The sequence below is a fragment of the Trichoplusia ni genome, chromosome 9 (genome assembly GCF_003590095.1).
Source record: "Trichoplusia ni isolate ovarian cell line Hi5 chromosome 9, tn1, whole genome shotgun sequence".
NCBI lineage: Eukaryota > Metazoa > Arthropoda > Insecta > Lepidoptera > Noctuidae > Trichoplusia > Trichoplusia ni.
In genome coordinates, this window is record NC_039486.1 from 6561418 (window position 1) to 6580511 (window position 19094).

Here is a 19094-nt window from a genome sequence, read left to right on the forward strand (position 1 = left end):
TGACACATTATTAGTTTGAATACTTGTACTATTTAAGTCAAATGATTGTCAAGGATGAAATCAAGGTGCATGTTCAGTCCCAGTGAACTACCCATGTTACTGTTAAAAACACCACATAAGTACAAACGGTGAGGCACGGTTTTTTTACCATCTGCAATTCCGTAATTAAATCAATAATCAATAATTATAAATAAACGCTCTCATTGTAGGTTTGCGATTTGCTCAAAAATTGGAATACTTCGAAAAATACTTATCTCCGCTCCGCTAGGATTGTAAAAAATAAATCAATTTTTTTTGAGTGTGGATGTGAAAATGAAACAACACCAAATTGTTTAGGTTAACACTTTCATATAATTTTACGGAAAAAGTAGGCCGTTATAACCATATACACGTTGTAACTTTATTATGTCAAAACATATCTATATTCCTAGAACACAGGCCATTTTTGGTAACTTATGGCCAAGCTTCAAAGATGGATTAAGTGATGTAATATACAAGCAAGACAAAATACGTAGCTTCCTACAGAACTAAAATATGTAAATTAAAATATAAAATTATTTTCCTTTGTATATAAATAAAAACTCTGAACTTATCTAAGAAAAAGATTACACTGTCCAGCAGATCTCACAGTATCTTAATTCTTATATAAATGCTAACTTACAAGTGCACATCAAAATACTTCAATAATTTTGGACGTTTCACCAACAAGGATCTTTATGGATCTCACAATTGACCATATCTAGAAACAGTTAGACAACAATGCTATACTGCCTCGAGGCCAGTTAGGTGCCTAAACTTTTAAGACTAGCTAGCAACAATACTACAACAATTATGTTTTAAAATCGCGTCTTGCACATAGTCAGAAATTTTCAGGTATTTCACATCAGGAACAAGAAAAAGATTTAGTAAGCTCAAAAACCATCGTGTCAGTTTTTGACAAACATAAAAAAGGTTTTTGGAAAACAAATAAATTGGCACTCCAATATTACCACACGTATTACTATCCCTATTCACTTTGGTTAAATGAGATGCACAGCAAAACTGTCCTAATGTCAAAAAATACTGACAAAATAATTGACTTAGATTAATTAAGATTGATCTTGCATTTAAAAGTAGCATGTCAATAGGAAAGCAAGCGTTTAACACTTAAGCTTCATACCTATCTGCTCCTTTTATTCAAAATCTTTGCAATACGCACCAGCGGCTTTAACCTACCTACAAATTCAAAAGAAAGTTTTTAATAATCTTCTGTCAGATTTTAAATGCACTGGGAATAGCTATAACAGTAAACATACTGTATTCTGTAACTATAAGTTTAGCAGAACTAGCAATGAATAAGTATTTAAAACTTTTAAGACACTATACACCTCCGAATTCTCACGCAGTATGATCGTAGACTGTCTAGTTTCGTATGAACAAGTAGAGTGCGAAACTAGAAGAACTACTGCCGCATTTCACAACATTTCAAATTCCGCAGCCTTGAAAGGTGTGGTACATCTTTAGTTAATCTCTTAACCACAACATAGCCGGGCATTTTTCACATAGTTTGACTAGTTTCAACTTGGCTGCCACAGAGTGTGAAACTATTCCCGCTTTTTTAAATATTTCACGTGTCTAGTTTAAAGTAGTGTTTTGTGAGTTTGATTTGTCACATAAATGAGTTTCTAGCTGTCTCTAACAGGCGAACTGCTGGCAGGACACAGATACATTTGTTCAGGGTAGATGTCGCCACGTATGCGCACTGCCCGTACGCCGTTGGCCGCGGCTCTGTACTCCAACTCTCCGATCAGAATGTCGTCTGCGTATATCGCCCATTCACCCGATCCTCTTATAATTCGCAGTTGTGTCTGAAAATTGTAATAGAACCAAAATTTAAAAAAACTATGCCTTCTGCTATCCTGTGTGTTTGTAATGGCCAAATTTCAAAGTAAAGTACAAAAATATCCAAATCAAAAAGACACCCAGATTTTGAATGAGTATTTGTGGATCACAAATATAATTGCCCTCGAGCGACGTGCATATGATCTATGGTTTCATATCACAGCTTTAAAAGCCTTTCTATGTGTACTGTAACATGTAAGCTGAAAAGCATATAATATGTATTACTATTGACCTTAGTCCCAGGCACAAGCTTGGCAGTCCGCTGCCGCCTCTCGGGCCCCCAGTCCCCGAGCCAGGCGTTGAGCACGACGAGCTGCCTCTCCCGCTGCGACTCCACGTACGCGCGCACGTTCACGTGAGCCAGCACGTTGGGCCGCGGCCACTCCCGGGCACTGTCCATTAAGTCTATCGCGAAGGAATGCAGGAGTGGCCGGAGTCTGAAGCGGAATAAAAAGATTAGTTATGTATCTGCTGTCCATTAAGTCTATCGCGAAGGAGCGCAGGAGTGGCCAGAGTCTGGTCAAAAAAGATTGGTTATATTATCTGTAAACTAATAATGTTTTTCAACTTTTAATAAAATAACTTTTAAGGGACTTAGTAAGGCTATTTCAGGGAAGACAAAACAGGATAAGAAAATCGGTTTATCCAGTCTGAAGTTCTGAGGTAGCAACGCAAAAAAAAACATTTAGATGAATTTGAATTTATTATCCCCTCTTTTTTGGAATCGGTTGAAAACGTATCAATGGGCACAAAATTAAAACAAATAGTCGGATTTAATATTTCACGGGAAACCATTACGTATTGCGGTTTCTTGTGCAGAATTACTTTTGATGTCAGAGTAACAAATATTCGTTCTGAAATATTACAGTGAAAATATATTAAGGGCGAAAATCAAGTCATATTTTCGTTTGGCCTTTCCTCATTCTCCTTGTAAGCTTGTTAATGAAACTGTATATCGACAGTTGAGTGGAATTGGAAGGCCGCCAACATCAGAGCCATTGAGTTTCGGTTCGCTGGAAAATATCGATATCCGCACATTTCAGAGAAACAACGACAATACAAAGTATACAACCTAATGGTACTACGAATTACCCATTACAAACAACTTATTCCAAATTAAAACTGCAGTTTTTGCAATACGAAATTTATACTTTCCACCTACGCGATTTCAGCAGTGCTTTTTTTTACGGTCGTACTAGTGTACTACTTAAAGTATGACTCAAATGTAGAGTCCCAGATTGAAATGTTTCATCTTAGTATTTATAATAACATACTAACCTTCCATAAATAACCAGCTGCTGTCCCTCTGGAATGCCATTTGATAATGATGCGATACAATTCGCTTGCCAAACCGGCTCTGTATCTTCTGGGGGTAAATCTAAACTTCCCCGGTATGGGACCTTTAAAAAATAACATGTTATTTTAGAAAAACTCAATTTGGGAGGAATAATTAATATTGTCTCAAAAGACTTGTTTCCTTCTCTCTTGCTTATTTACAATTTTACATGCTCAGAATTGGGTGGTGTTATGGCAGAGTTTGGTCGAAAGTTTTTTAGACCAATAAATTAATAAATACGTCACATTTTTACCGCAATGGCATCAACAGTGGTTTATCGTAACTTATCACAAAAATGGGCCAATATCTGTATCTTGATATTATTGATAACTAATTAGATTTCGGTGTTATAATTGAGATAAAAAGGCGCTGGTGTAAATATATTTACAACCTTATATTTACTATTTTAATAATTTTCGTGAAGCGAATTCATAATTCTTAATTTGATAACGGTTAACTTACGCGTATTTATCGGGATTTCCCGACTTGTTTTGGACCCAACTATTGTCCTCTATCATTCAAGTGACTCGCAAGCAGGTTAATTAATTAATAAAAAAATATCCTTATAATTTGATGATTACTCACTTCTACTGGGTTCGGTGCTAAAATCGGGAATATCTCAGTCTTCTGCACTTTAAGTGAGGCATCTCGAATGCCAGTCACTTGCACCCATTCAGCAGTGAACAGGTTCGGGATCCTATGGGTATAACTGCAATACTGCACACCATCAACTGCCCATAACGTCTCCTTCTCATCAACAACTATTTCTATCGTAAATGGACGATCCGCTTTAAATGGAAACAATCTGAAAAAGTTTTAATTAAACCTTATTTAGCGGTAACTGCAAAGTGTTAAGTGTGGTAATGAGACCTTAAGGAAAAATTAAATGGATAATGGTTATTGGCGTAATGTTAACAAGGGCTCATGGTCAATACCTTTTACGATTGAGAGTAATTAAGCGTAAAATTTCTGTGTAACCTACATACATCTAGGGCCTACACAGATAAAGCTGAAATAGAAAAGCATTTTTACTGACTGAAAATTTATCTTATCAACTCATGTGTTCAGTGCTTTAAGCTCTAATCAGTGTCAAGAGTAAACCCAATTAACCTCCCGTAATTTCAAGTCATCAGCGAAACGTTACCTACTGCCTGCAGGTCTAGGCAAAGACGGAAGGAAAATGGCAGAGTGTTTTTCCTGAAGTGGAATAAAATGGCAAAAATACTTTGTCTAAATACTACATACCTAAATGCAGTGGTCTCCTCTTGACCCCACTTGTTATGACGTCTGGTATTTCTCACCACATAACACTGTGGCTGTCGAACGTTGAAATGTACTGCGATATCGCCTCGCCCTGAATCCGCGTCGCCGAATCCTATGTTTACAGCAAACCTATATAAACAAAATAAAACTTTGTTAATTAATAGGTTCCTAATATTCATACCCCATATTCAACAAAAATCGTATAGGTAGGTACATTGTAAAACTTATCAAAAACAATTTGGGCAATCATTAATTTATAAAGAAACCCCTCAATTTTACAAATATCAATATCGATACGACCATTTTTAACTGTATCCACCTTTTGTTGATTCTGTCTTCATTTTTACGAATATAGGTAACTAGATACCTGACCTATCTATAGTAAGCTTTACTACGTTGAGTAGCTGTTAAAGGTCGAGAATAAAACTAACGCAAACATTTATCACGGCAATTTGGCTGGCAGATATTGCCCTAATTTTGTGCCAACGATGGTGAGGCCAGATTGTCCATGAAACGTTTACGAGTTAGGGTACTTAAAAGTTAAAATATAGGTGCCTATGTACTTACCATGGTAAATCGTTGCTGGGCGTTCCCGTACAAATGATGTGGGATCCTATGCTCAGAGGTTCTGTCAAGGTGTGTGTAAACTTCACTTCTTGAGCCTCCGCAAGTTGGGCCTGAAAGGAAACCATGCCTAATTTATAAAAACTTCTCACAACCAGCCATGTAATAGATATTAAGGAAAGCCTTCAAGGATTGTTCACTGAAAAAGAGCAGACACGCTCTTTTTCAGTGAACAATCCTTGATAGCTTGTTTTACATAGCTTAATGTCAACGCATTAAACATTGTTGTATCGAAATGAATATGAAAAAAGGAAATGTACTTTCATTTGGGAATAATGCACCACGAATAAATCATTTTCGAAAAAATAATGTATTTGGTTACCTATACATATTAAATGATAGTTTGTACCCGGACTTCAGAATCCAGTATCAGGTATTTCTAAGCAAAATCATAATCTCGGAATTAGTCACTAGTTAAATAATGTTAATGCCACATAAAGCGAACTTTATGGCCTGAATAATAAGTAGCTGCTTACTCATACTAAAAACACCACTAAACGCAGTAGTAAAGCCAAATCATTATAATTTTATCCAAATGAAAAAATAGGCACATCATAAATCATAATTTAATGCTATTTCTGCACTAGGAAAGTCCAAAAATGTGATATATTGTGTGTCATGAAAGTCCTAACAGCTAGGAGCATCGGGACTCAGTTCATTTACCTAATTGTCTGATAAAAATATCCAACGAGCACAAAGGTATGACAATTTTAGATCGAACTGCAGAGAAACAGTTCGCATTAATATTAGTCTGAACTACGTGATCTCCTTGCCAATTGATTGACTTAAACCATTGATAAACTGTTCACGAATTCGCTAGCCACTTAGAGCGTTGATTAAATTACAGAGCTGAGGTCATCAGACATGTCATGCCATAATTGGTGTCAAAGTTTAAGAATAAGTAAGACAATGTATTTTGTCCCTGAGGACGAATTTATATGCTTAGGCCGACGACTAACGACTCTACAAGTAGTTGGGTATGACACGAAAATTTTGCCTGTCCTCTTAGGAAACAGGAAATGGGAAGGATGCATTCTGATGGTAGCCGGCAGGAGTAGCTACCGTAATAAATAACTCTACCCGATTGCAGAAGACTCATTAAGATTTCACGCAGCATTTGTCCGGGAAGACAACTATTGCACGTTTGGCCACAAATTTATAAAAAAATAAACAAAAGCTTAATGGCTTCTGTTCATTCATTAGTTACATGCTTATTTCTTCTTGTTGTAATGTAGGTACTTAATTTTTAACAATATAGTAAAGATAAGAAAGATTAAAACTATTACCTTCAGTAATGAGTATTGTTAACATGAACGTGCTGCATCACAATAGCTATTTTACAGGGTACAAGGTTAAAATTTTTTATTGAGAGACAATGTTGAGAAACTTGAAATTTCATTCAGTCTTTAGATTAATCTAAGTAAATATTTTCTAATTCCCTAGAAGCTACAAGTTAAGCTGCGTTTCTATCAAGCTGAGCGAGGAAAATGTGTCGTACGGAAACTGGATGGCGGTGACGTGAAAAAGCACATTAACGTGCGGTGCGGAGTACGGTGTACTGGACTATCTGAAACAGCAAGTGGCTAATCTACTTACAAACTCCTTACTTACACACAGCCCTCGAAACATACTCCTCGCACACATCCCTCTCTTGTTTTTATATGCGCTATATTCTAGCTTCCGCTAAGCCGGCTACCACTAAGGTGAGATAAATGAAGCTGTTCTGTTGTTCTTTCTTTACAAAGTTTAGACATCCCTCGCTTCAGTCGCAACACATCCTTCCACGTTTCCAGTATAAACGAAGCCTTAAGCTTCCCAGCTAACTTTGCATTTAAAATTACGATGACCATCTTGACTTTTGATCACTTGCTGACAGACTTTTACTGAAGCTTTATATTAATTAACCTCCGCGTTTTCCGTATGGGCCAGTATTTAATTTGTTTATCAAAAGTTAGCAACCGATAGGAAAACATCGAAGTTGTGAATGCACGGGTTTCAAAAATACTTTGGTATCAGAAAGTAATATTGAGGACAAAAACAATTTAATTATGGTTATGCCAGTGCATACGATTTTCCCTAAATGACCACTAGGTAGGTAGGTTCTGTTAATTATAATAATTGTCAGGTTAGCAGCTATAACTAAGTTATTTAGTTAGTTTATATTAACACAATGGTGTAAGCTCGCGTGACTAAACGCAATCAATAGCCATCGAACATGCTATTCTCCAAACCTAGGTACTTAGATTATTTAATATGACAGAAAATCGATTGTTAGCGAAAATTTCTTACTTAATAATTACATTTTTTTATGCAGGCATAAAAAACGTTCTTTCCTTTTTCAAAAAACGCATAAAACTAATTTCTTTGTCTTTTTTTCTTTTCTAGTAGCATTATTACCGATGCAGATATGAATAATACGAATGCACTACCACTAAGTACGTATAAAATATTAAATTTCCTTTTTGAAGCTGGAACGGCACATTTGCCTTTCTTCTAAAAGTAGACAGAAAAATGAATAATAAGTCTAACAACATGCCAAAACACAGCGACTGGGAAAACAGTTGCGTGACTTGAGTATTTCAGCTTAATCAATAGCACCAGCGGGGTAACTGTAGGACCTGCGCCCGCTTTGAAGTGGGGACTAGTAGAAATGTAAGAAAATAAATTTCAATTGTAACCGTTTCACGCCCAAACACCTAGACCGATTTCGATGAGATTTTATGTGGAGGTCGCTGGCGCCTTGGTTCAACAAGTAGGTTTTATCCGATTTATGGAAGGATATGTCTTTGCATGCAGCTGTAACCGACATCCAGGATCCGAAGCAGCCAGCAACACCTAGTATACAAAGGAATTTATTATTTTTTGATAACATGAATTCTTGTGCTCTCCTTTCTATGGTGTAGAGGTACTGCTTTGCCTGAGTTATTACAGATTACAAGCTGATATTATTATCGGTGTGCACATACATATTTTATGTTATAGAAATTGTGTCACACTACCTATAAACGATTTGGTATAGTTGCCGCTGTGTGTTTGTATTGATAGTGGAAGGGCTTACCAGAATAATATCAGTGAGTTTTTCCTATGATAAGACGGTACCTATAACATGTGAATATAGTTTTTTATATGAAGTTATTCATCAGTTATCGGAGTATCGTCTGACACTGCAGATAACTAACGCATTATCATGGGTTACGTTGATGATATAATTTTACTGTTATTTCATTTGCCTCTGATAATACCTGTACCTAATGAAAGTTATTGGTATGCAGAAATTCATTTAGAAAATAAGAATGCGACTTTCTTTATTGTATAGCATTATTTATTTAAATCGTACTTAATTATAAGGTAGTCTATAATGGCGGTGTATGTCGGCGATGAGGTTTCTTTTTTTTTTTAAGAAGAACTTTAAAAGAACTTTAAAATTCATAAGGTGGTCTAGGGTTATTTTCTTTTAGGATGATACAGTAGATCTGCAACTATTTTAAAATTTGTTTTATCAATATATCGTTATAAACACTTCGGTTTAATAAAAAAAACAACGATAGTACCATTAAAAGTAGGTACGTAAGTGTAGCATTAGGCACTGATTTTGTTATACAGATGAAAAGGCAAATACGTAGATTTGCTCGTTTTAAAAAATTGCAGTGAGGTCAGCTTCAGTCAACCTTCACACTGAAAATAAAATAGTGTTACTCGTCAGAATTATTTTCACATCATTGTTGGTGACGACATTTCTTGATGCCGGATATTAGATAATTACTAGGCATTATTTTGGTAGGTAACCTACGTAATGTGGTCATTAAAACTATGCCAGTTAAAATAAATAAATAACGGACATCATTTGGGAGGTTCTTATTTTAAATTTCGGCACTTTCGTTAATTTAATAACGGACGACCTAAGAAAGTCAGTCAATCTACAAAAACTGAATTAAAGGTATACCTATTAGTGACTGTTTTTTTATAGTACCGATATAATATGTTTTTTTGCATAGTTGTTATGATTGTGATTATGATAATATTATATCGTAAAGAATCTCCCTCATCGTTTAAAATAAGTTAAGATTGTTATTTATTAGTATACCTATATTACCTTCTACTTAGTAAGAATATAAGGTTTTAGGCCTTCATTCATAATTGGGCTTATAATTTGATTGCTTTATATGTCTCGGAGCGGGTTGGGTTATCGTCTCTCCCGCAGGTGCACGATGCAATGCAAACTTTAAGTTTAAACAACTACAAAAAACATGAATAGTTCACATTTTATGAGGGATCATTCAACTTATCATTACTTCTTTGACCCTTTATTTACAATAATAAATACAGCAGTGTTATCCAAATTGAATGCCAGCTTCTGAATTATTACTCGTAAATCTCAAGAATAACAAATTGCTGTAAATATAGTGTTACAATCGACAAAAAAGTAACCTTGATAGTATAAAATAGGCAGGTAGCTGTTAAACGTCTACTAAGTGTGTGCGACGGTATTCACACAACTTAGTGAGTCATGTAAATAAATAATATATGCGTCACGCGGGAAGGGCAAGACAGTGACTTTTTCAAAGTTATAAAAAAACATATAAAGGGCCTTAAGCCGTTATCGCTAAAAATGACAGGTTCAGGAACATTCACATATTTTCTAAACTGTATAAAAGAAAACATCAGGTAATCAATATTACTTATAAAATACCTACTTACAACAAGCAAAGAAGGTTAAGTAATAATTGCAATAATATTTTAAGCAATTACCAAGGAAACTGGAAGATTTTCTTCATTTTCATCAGTTCCTGGTTGCCGGGAGCGACAAAACAAACGGCGGCAAAAAGCTCCGCATCCGCATCTATCACCGAAACAGACCATATTAGGTGCTCATTTATTCACTAAACTGTCCCACTAGATTTATTAAGCGCGATTCAATTAAAATTTGTAAATCAGTGTGACTGCAAATTTCGCGCGACCGCATCCCACTAAAATATCCGCTCAAACTGTATTCAACCTCAATCGTGCTGCTAGCTACGTTTAGCCAGCCGTCTCGGCCGTGCTTATGCCTACCTACCTACCGCAAAACTAGCGAAGTAGCGGCGATCGGGGCACGTATATAACTACTTAGTAGTTTTGTTTGCTTGTTGTTTTGTTAGTTACACATTGTATAGCAGCAGGTAGATATAATGTACCACCAACTGTGAAGTGTGTGAACGATAAGAAAGATCGAGTGTCGACTCTGTCTTTCATGCACCATAGACCACAAAATCATCATTTCCTATAGTTTTAAGTTTCGTGTCGCTATAGTGTCAGTACATATTTTATTTTAAATCCTACTAGTTAAATTAAGATGCCAAATTAATTCCAGATTAGATCAATTTCATTTTAAAAATAAAGCGACGTAAAATCGTATTTTATAGAAAGTTGTTTTACTATGATAGTCATCATCACAAGGCCAGCGGCTTGGAATTATATTTTGTTTGTTGACATGACTTCTACTGACCACAAAGTAAAGGTACAAAACATTTGAAGTAGAATCCGATTAGGTAGGTATCTCCGGTTTTGACTTGTAAGAGCGTTTATAAACAAAAGATGTTAATCACATTTAAATACGAATCTTTGAGTGATATGATCTGTGTTTATTTGTTGCATGATGAACTACAATATTAAAGTGAAATCGTAAAACTAACCTCAAAATCCAAAGCATCTTCAGCGAAGTCGTATTCAATAAAATCTCTTGGAATTTTGCCTTCTTCTACACCATAATCCATTCTTACACAATTCACGCATATCATCACTTTCAAGTTTTTATCAGAACGTCGTCCTACCAACTCTTTATGTCAAGTTAGTCACAACATAGTTCTAGGTAAAATCAATACTACTTGTCAGATTAGTAGTTCTGAAAATTGGCGTTTAAATGAATAAATTAAATATCCCATACACCAATATGCTCGTTATAGGAAATGTTAATCAGAACACTGCAGTAATGTGCTTTATTGTGGTCGGGTACCGCATAACCGACTAGACTACCTAAGTACTAAATGAAAACAAACAAGCTATCGTGCCTTTAGGCAATACAAACTACCTAACCTAGTAGGACAGTTCATCTCTTTCACTCTCAGAGTCAACCACGTATACGCGTGAAAAGGCCTATACGAGTATAAACAGATGTCATTCTTTATCAGGTTGATTTATTCAGAACAATGGTGTGAGTTATCATGCTAATATGATCGGAAGTGTTATACCTACTTATTTTTTAATTGTTCTTTGTCTGAATATAGTAAATAGGGACAAGAAAAAGAGTATGGTCAAAATTTAAGTTGAGATGATCATTTATTGCATTCTGCAACTTTTGTAATCTCTATAAATCTGTATTTTAGCAACACAATAATTCAACATTTTGTATTTTTTAGGCACCACGAAAACCTCTCAACGTTTCGAACGATTCTAAGTTTTACATAACTATATTTAGGTGAAGGAAAGACAGATGTAGGAGTAAAAACTTTATTTGAGTATAAAATCAGGTAACAGACTCAGTCGATTGTTTTACTTAATTAAGATTATACTTAAACAGAAGACTTAATTTTATTCGACTTTACTGGTTTATGAGTCGACTTTGGTTTTGTATTGATCGGCGGAGCCTGGAAACATAAAAATGGTAACATTATAATACTGTATATTGGTATTACCATCGACGTATAGTAATGGACATGCCCTAGAGATGAGAATTGTTGCACTCCGAAAGAAAGGAAACGAAGTTTCGGTCTATCTTTATCACTCTCATTACTGCAGATTATATGCGTACGGCATGTCCATTAGTAGGTATATGTCGATGGGTTCGTTGATGTTGACCCTATGCTATACATCGATCGAGTCATGCAAGCAACTCCGCACTTAGGAATTTCATCCTTGGGTCTGTTCAAGTCATACATATAAAGACTCAAAGACCTAGGGTAAATAATGTTGAGGACCACAGAAATACTTAATCTGTGCGGCAATAATACTTGCAGCGCGTCGCGCTCAGTGCTGATTGGCAATGTGATTATACCACTCGGTTATAAAGGATACTGTCTATTACTTTTGTCGACACAGTGTAGTCTATCTTAAATATAAAAAAACTTGTGGAGTGCGAATAAAGTATTGCGTAGTTAATATTTTATTTAATTGATGCCCTCTCCGCTCCACCGTGTACCAGCCTACCAGATGTGGGTGCGCGGCCCGCTGATGCTGCAGCAGCTTGGCGCGCGTGACGTACTGCCGCGGACAGGCCGCGCAGGCCGCCGGCTCGCACACGCGCGTGCCGCCCTCCACCGCCGCCCGCGTACCTGGAGCGCCTGGATAGCGAGAATCTCATTCTAAACAAATACAAAACGATACCTATTTTTCTTAAATAACTCCTGTCGGCATCAAGCCTTAGTTTAAATCGCCCCATCATCGTCTCGGTCTTACAGCTACAGTGCTGCAATGTATCTAGTTTTAGCGGTTGACCAGACCCTTCAGCTTTTGAACTACTTTGTTAATTTTTATTAGTTGGAAGGCTCTTTATATATATATAAACTCAAAGAAGAAAGAAACATTAATCAGCTATCATCAGTTCAATACCTGGATGATGTAGATGCAAATGTCGGTCGCGTTTCGCCGCCGTCCGGTAGATCTTGGGGCAGATCCCGCAAGGGTAGTGACGCACACGCCGCTCTAGAGGTATCTTGGCCGATACTGTGTTATGAACACGCCACAAGTGATTCACCAACATTCCTCGACGCTAATCAAGAAAAACATGATATTGCTAATCAGTAGGGAAATTTTGCAAAATCATAAGTTCATTCAACGCGCAGTGGAGAAAGATTAAAGGCATGTCAAAATATGAAGTATGGTAAGGGATTCTAGACACATTCAGTCAGACAGTCATAAAATGGCAATTCACCCAAAATGAGCAGTAGACTAATTTTGAATTTTTTGATAAAATTGAGTTTAAAAAACAATAACCAACGTTTTGTACATGACCCCCCAAAAATATAAATCATCTTTTTACATGCACCCACAAAACATAATTTACTGGAGAACTGAAGTTTCGAAGAACTATGTGCTAACCTTGAATGTGTGTTGACACTGTTCACACTTGTAAAGTGTAGATTCCGGCTCAGATTTTGTAGATATAACTGGAGAATTTTCAGTCTCCTAAAATTTAAAAAACACTCAATTTAATTATTATAAAATTTTAGATTTATATTTTTCTATATTTTATTTTTAAACTTACATTTTGTGCTGAACTTTCATTGGAGTGTTGTATATAAATATGGTGAGCCAGTTTTTTTTTATCCATGAAAACCTTCTTACACTCACATTCAAATCGTCGTCCAGGACAATCGCTGCAAATATACCAAATCTATTTTAATATGAATGCACCTGTAATACACAAAAAATGCTTTCTAAGCCCAACTATTCCCACTTCTACATTATTTAACAAATTTTAATTCACATTGCTGATAAGCTCATAAAAAGTTATGTCTGGTACTCGTAAATACGTAACATGTATTCGTTTTTTAAATCAATGTTTACCTTAAATGTTGTCGTCTATTCTCTTTGACTAGAACTTGTTTACAATATGGGCATGATACGAGTAATTGTTCCACGAGTTGTTCTGATTCCTGAAATAAGTCTAGATATTTTAGATCATTTGATAATACATATTAGATAGGTCCGACTATTTATTCAATTAATCATAATAAAGAATTCAAGTAAAAGTTTAGGGACTACACAATATTTATACACTTGGTACCTGTACCAAGTAAACACACACCTCAGATACATTTTCATTTTTTCCGTGTTTAATATGAAACTCCAAATCGTTTTCGGTATTTTCGTCTTTAAATCCAATTCCGTAGGGTATAAAATCATTGTCAGATCTGGAATTTCCTGATATATCCAGACTAGGTATTCGGTCTGTGTCAAAGAGATTCGTGGAAAAGTCCAACCCATTTGAATAGTTTTGAAAGCTTTCGTCTGAGGGTATTCTATGGTCTTCAGAAGCAATACTTGTGTTGAAATTTATTTGTGGTTCCGATTCAGTTTTTGGTTCTGGCTGTCTGAAAATTGAATATTTTGTATAAAAATCTAATAAGTGAATATTATCAGTATTATTTTGTAATTAATATTCGTGAACTCACTTTTTCTCGACTTTATTTGGACAATGAATGAGTATATGCCGCCTCAATCTGAAAATATGCGTATAAATATAAATAAATAGTACATAGTACGCACGATATACACGTTTCATGGGTTTGTCAAACTTTGTAACAATTGTTTTGGGTGTATGTGTAGTTTTATCAGTTAACAGTTTTAAGACATTTAACAGTATATGAAATACTTACGAAAATAATCTAGAAAATGTTCGTGAACAGTGACGGCATCGATATCGTCGTCTTGGTATAAGTTTGTCGTCCTGCAAAACAAAAACAAGACATTGTTTGATTAGTTATACATTGTTATAATGGACTGTACATATTCCCGACACTTTGTGGTTATGTTCTCGAAAAACAGACCATCCAAAGGAATTCGCCTATTTTTTAGGAGCCTATTGATACGTAACATAATATTGGTAACAGGATCATTTTATGGCCGATTAAACAATCACCAGTTAACTTCTATCTGAGGAATAAATATGGCCGTTTGACATATTTTCTATGCAAAAGCTGTCAAAACGTGAAAAATATCATCAGGTAATAGTTATCTGGCGATTGAATAATCGAACCTAAGTATGACAAAATTTACCTTATGATACATGTCTACATGTCGCTGCAGTAGTTTCGCTGATGGTAGGGCGCGTTGACACTCGGAGCACCATAAAGCAGGCGCGTTCGACTGGTTTTCTGTAAAGGAAAAATAACTCAATAAAAATAAGTATATTCCTTAAGGCATAATGTTTGAACAACATTTTCATGTGATGCTAGCAATAAAAGTGTGCCTGATATATTGTGTTACCTATAATTTAGTGTTATGTAGTGTATCAATATTAAATTATTACCATGCACAAAGAGTACACAGATTAAGAACAAGTATTTGTGGATTACAACAGATGCTCAGTGCTCATTGGTGACCGAAACCAGTCAGCTCTTCATAAAGTCAAAATTTATATGTTTTATAATATTTAAAGCATTGTTGTGTATCACATTTAAACTGTATCAGTAACGAGTTTTTAAATTACCTATTTCAATATCTTTTGTAGGTCCTATGAGTCCATAGCTATCAGCATACTTTTTACTATAGCCAAGCATTAACGGCTTTCTCAATGGTATACTATCTGTAGTTATTGCAAATAAATCATTATTGTCTTCATATAGCCAAACATTGGCCGTATTTTTATCCCCTAGTGGTAACAAGCCAATCCAGTTTGATTTATCTGAAAACAGAAAGAGTCATTTAAAGAACTTGATTATGCCTGTGTTCGCATATAAATATGTTTTGTTAGGGTTGAGATAACTTTGAGTTCAAGTTATTCCTAAGAAAAATATTTTTAAAATTGGTTAAGCTCTGAAAAAGTTACAGTAAGTATATGTATGTATGTTCCAATTTGTAATATTAGTATCGATAGGAAACTGTACAATAAAAAGGTGTCTTTGTCTAGACTAATATTTTTACACGTCACATTTATCCTAAAACTGTTGAACATAATATTATTTAAAATACCTTTATCAGATGTATCAATATGTGTGATACAGTTACCATCAGAGTCATTATTCTTTGTCAGAAATAAGGGCTTTTTATTTGATGTCGCATTCAACACAAGTTGAACAGCTTCGGCTTGTGATATATTCTTCTTTATCCCTGTAATGGAGAAACAACGGAAGTGTATATTTTCTGTTGTATTCTATTTCTTTTTTTCCTTCATTTTTATACACTTACTTTGCTTGCTTGTTTGTTCATTGTTTGGACTTTTGCAACTCAATTTTGGGGCACGAGCAGATAAGCTAGCACACTCAAATTTTCTGGGTAGTATCAAACCAAATGGCAATGCAATTTGCATGTTTTTTTTTACTTTAAAATCGGCTAGACCAATTTGTTTGACCGAGTGGCCGAGTTTAAAAACGTAGGTTTATAGAATTTTTAAATCTATTTTTTTTTAATAGTTATTGTGTAAATGTCAGCAACTGTAAACTTATATAATAGCTTTTAAAAAAATCTACAACTATTTTACTATAACTATTAATTATAGGCATGAGCAGGAATTCAAATTAGAAGTTTACATTACCTTGTACAGGTCCAAATCGTGCATGTGCGGGTAATGTTCGGCGGGCGGTGATTGTCTCCCGTCTTTGTATTTGAAGTATGCTGGGAAGGACCGCGAGTGCACGCGGCAGTACTACACGATCCAATATTTGAACTGCAAACAAAGAGTAACTGAAGAATAAAAATTAAGAAAAAAATATGATAAATTTTAAACTTTATTGTTGATTAAATAGAGTTTAAAATTTGTAAGTACCATAATTTTTTGGAGACCTGTTTACTTCATCTTCTTTTCTTATATCAGGTCTAAGTATTTCTGATAGTTTTGTGTCACATAGCAATGAATGTGATTTCTCTGGGAAGACTTCCATTTGATTTTCAGCATTCTGGCCACTTTTTTCTATGCGAAAACCCATGGCTTTACCTGGTTCTTGATATGGACCTGAAAGTTAATAAATGGCGTCTAAGTATAATACATATAATAGTTACAAATACTTATCTTATGTCTGATGAAGGACCAATGATTATTGGAGCAGACAAGACCTTGCATGAGCAAATATAGCATAGGGAACCCTCTGGCCTGGAGGAGCGAAGGCCATAAAAAAGATCACTAGCTTTGACTGGATGTAGAGAGCCAGGGATTGGGTGTTGGGGTAAATTTAAGAAACACCTTGCATAATCTATGGTTATGTCCAGCAGAGAATGTCTATAGGCTACATTGATAGAAATCCTTATTTTGTATATAGAGTCCGCACAGTGGTGATATAAACAAGTTTATGATTACAGTATATTAGCACTTCAATACAAGGACACTACAATGATAAATAATTAACATTATTGTATACATTTTTATAATTACCAGTTAATTCACGAAGCCGATCCTCAACATCTCGCCGTTTTGTTGCTAATGGCGATAGAAATGGACTTCGACAATAGTCCAAACTCTAAAAAACAAACATTAATTTAGGATTTGAGCTAAAGTAACTATTAATAATCTTATTAAAAATAGTAACAAAATTATATTACATTATCTAATAAGTGGAGAGGCAGTACTTGTTCATTTAAACTTAAATTTATACCGGTATCCGTTTGTAGTAAGTATACGTGAGTTGGCACACCGGGTAAAGAAGATTCACAAGATCCCCCATTATTTATATCTGTAAAACACCGACAAGTACGATAAACATCTTAGTTGTAAATAAATAAAACTTGATTCAAGTTAATACAATCGTTAACTTACTCATTTGACCGGTTAGTTTTAATAAAGTTCCTGTAATGGACTTAAATGATATCGATAAACTCGACAGCTAAAGAGTAGCTGAGAAGTTAAGTCACAAATTAAAAGAATTTTTAATATTTTCAGTTGCTAAACAAACGCAGGTAGTTTGACTTGATTGAGGATAAATTCGACAACCGAGTTTATGACACACAATTTGACACTGTTTACTTTAAACTTCTGCGTGAGTGTGTGCATAATCTATGGTTATGTTCAGTAATTAAAAAAAAAATTAAAATGTAAACGTAAACATCAAACATTTATAATAACGATTTTATTCTCTTACAATTAATAACATCCTAGCACAAATACTACTGAAATTAAATTTTACATAACTTTTTAGTTTACAGGTTTAGCTACAAGATGGCGCTGTAGGCGACAATCCCATTGCTGGCGACTGGTTTGTTTTTCATAGTGGTGAACGTCTTTACCGGAGGTCGTGGGGTCGATTCCCATCAGCTGTTGAAAGAGGCTGTAAACCCCACGCGCTTCGCAGAGAAAAGTATCTGTAAAGTATTTAAATGAACTATGAATACCGAAATGTCTCAATTTTCCAATTTTACATACGCTAACTAACTCTGAAGGCTCTATGGAGCCATGGAAAGTACGACAAACACGTACAAATCGAGATTTGTCTTCAAAATTACTTAGAATTTGAATCCATGTGATAAAAGTTGAAACAACAAATTAGTAATTTCCAAATTTCCTTCCTTCTACGATGAAAGAAAATAGGGAAATAAGAGGCATAACAGGGAGGGAAATAAACTAAATAGATATGAGAAAATAGCAAAGAGTGTGTTTTAATAGAAACCTTTATAGTTACCGGCATGGATCTTGAGCGCTGACCTTCACCTACGCAGAAGTGATTTGAGTGATTGAGCCTCTACCTCTTTCTTCACACAAGATTTTCACTTTACACTAGTTTACACTGTAAAGTGAAAATCTTCGTAAAAATAAAATTAGATAAATAAATGTCAAACATAATTTTCTATAAGAATCATTTGCCTTTCTACTCGTGCTACCCCGTAAAACGTCGGTTTAGCTATTTCCCGTCTCACCCCCTTACGCACATCAATTACATCGTATAATAGGTATTTAAGCTAAAATACTTACATACCTACTTACTGTGAAACAGGAATTTTTTTTTACTAACTGTAATGTCAATTCTCCAATTATATAAATAACAAGTTACAATTATACAATGTAATAAAGTTTTGAGGAAATTAATTTTTTGACCGCGAGATTGCTGTTTGGATACCACGTTACATGCTTTTCCTTTCGATAGTATCATAAGTAGATAAAAAATAAATAAACATAAATTGGTATGAATTACGTTTGAAATTGACTAATGATTGAAAAACAAACGACAATTGAAAAATGATTGAATACTACGATTTAAGCTTATCTGGTAGGATTTTTGTAGATAAGGCGTAGGTAAATACCCGACAAATAATACATAAAATAAATACCCGGAAAACATCGATTAGGTTTTATTAGAAAACTGTATAA

General features: G+C 35.0%; 2 protein-coding genes and 1 long non-coding RNA gene across 5 annotated transcripts; 1 reads left to right on the top strand and 2 right to left on the bottom strand.

The window, feature by feature from the left end:
• Nucleotides 1-328: 328 nt before the first annotated feature.
• Nucleotides 329-11496, bottom strand: LOC113497654 (galectin-8-like). 2 transcript variants are annotated; one of them, XM_026877316.1, is made up of 7 exons: nucleotides 10777-11496; nucleotides 5048-5157; nucleotides 4463-4609; nucleotides 3803-4022; nucleotides 3160-3281; nucleotides 2114-2318; nucleotides 329-1847 (listed from the first exon to the last, which is right to left on the bottom strand). In XM_026877316.1, exons 1-7 carry the CDS (start codon nucleotides 10879-10881, stop codon nucleotides 1665-1667), a joined length of 1092 nt encoding a protein of 363 aa, XP_026733117.1. In that variant the 5' UTR covers nucleotides 10882-11496; the 3' UTR covers nucleotides 329-1664. The 2 variants fall into 2 exon arrangements, with proteins under 2 accessions (XP_026733117.1, XP_026733116.1); XM_026877315.1 differs by lacking the exon at nucleotides 10777-11496 and adding an exon at nucleotides 9854-10158.
• Nucleotides 10165-12342, top strand: LOC113497655. The gene is made up of 3 exons (XR_003400909.1): nucleotides 10165-10601; nucleotides 11500-11610; nucleotides 12282-12342. It is a non-coding gene; the product is annotated as an uncharacterized LOC113497655 (long non-coding RNA).
• LOC113497653 (PR domain zinc finger protein 5-like) lies at nucleotides 11577-17734 on the bottom strand. Of its 2 annotated transcripts, XM_026877313.1 has the most exons (17): nucleotides 17550-17734; nucleotides 17336-17466; nucleotides 17169-17253; nucleotides 16566-16751; nucleotides 16335-16466; nucleotides 15773-15910; nucleotides 15291-15485; nucleotides 14858-14955; nucleotides 14458-14528; nucleotides 14254-14301; nucleotides 13887-14172; nucleotides 13646-13734; nucleotides 13344-13455; nucleotides 13178-13264; nucleotides 12689-12848; nucleotides 12287-12420; nucleotides 11577-11727 (listed from the first exon to the last, which is right to left on the bottom strand). In XM_026877313.1, the coding sequence occupies exons 1-17, from the start codon at nucleotides 17551-17553 to the stop codon at nucleotides 11653-11655; spliced, it is 2031 nt and encodes a 676-aa protein (XP_026733114.1). In that variant the 5' UTR covers nucleotides 17554-17734; the 3' UTR covers nucleotides 11577-11652. The 2 variants fall into 2 exon arrangements, with proteins under 2 accessions (XP_026733114.1, XP_026733113.1); XM_026877312.1 differs by lacking the exon at nucleotides 11577-11727 and having other exon boundaries at nucleotides 12117-12420.
• Between the last annotated feature and the right edge of the window lie 1360 nt (nucleotides 17735-19094).

What these genes read in the sequence shown, in the direction of transcription:
- LOC113497654 (XM_026877315.1), bottom strand. Translation starts at nt 9,964, where the DNA reads ATGGTCTGTTTCGGTGATAGATGCGGATGCGGAGCTTTTTGCCGCCGT. An exon ending in GAGGAGACCACTGCATTTAG is followed by an intron (nt 4,023 to 4,462) that starts GTATGTAGTATT and finishes AAACTTTTTCAG; the next exon opens with ATTGTTTCCATTTAAAGCGG. An exon ending in CAGCTGGTTATTTATGGAAG is followed by an intron (nt 2,319 to 3,159) that starts GTTAGTATGTTA and finishes ATTCCGCTTCAG; the next exon opens with ACTCCGGCCACTCCTGCATT.
- LOC113497653 (XM_026877312.1), bottom strand. An exon ending in CAGGTCTCCAAAAAATTATG is followed by an intron (nt 16,467 to 16,565) that starts GTACTTACAAAT and finishes CTTTGTTTGCAG; the next exon opens with TTCAAATATTGGATCGTGTA. An exon ending in ATGAAAGTTCAGCACAAAAT is followed by an intron (nt 13,265 to 13,343) that starts GTAAGTTTAAAA and finishes TTTAAATTTTAG; the next exon opens with GAGACTGAAAATTCTCCAGT.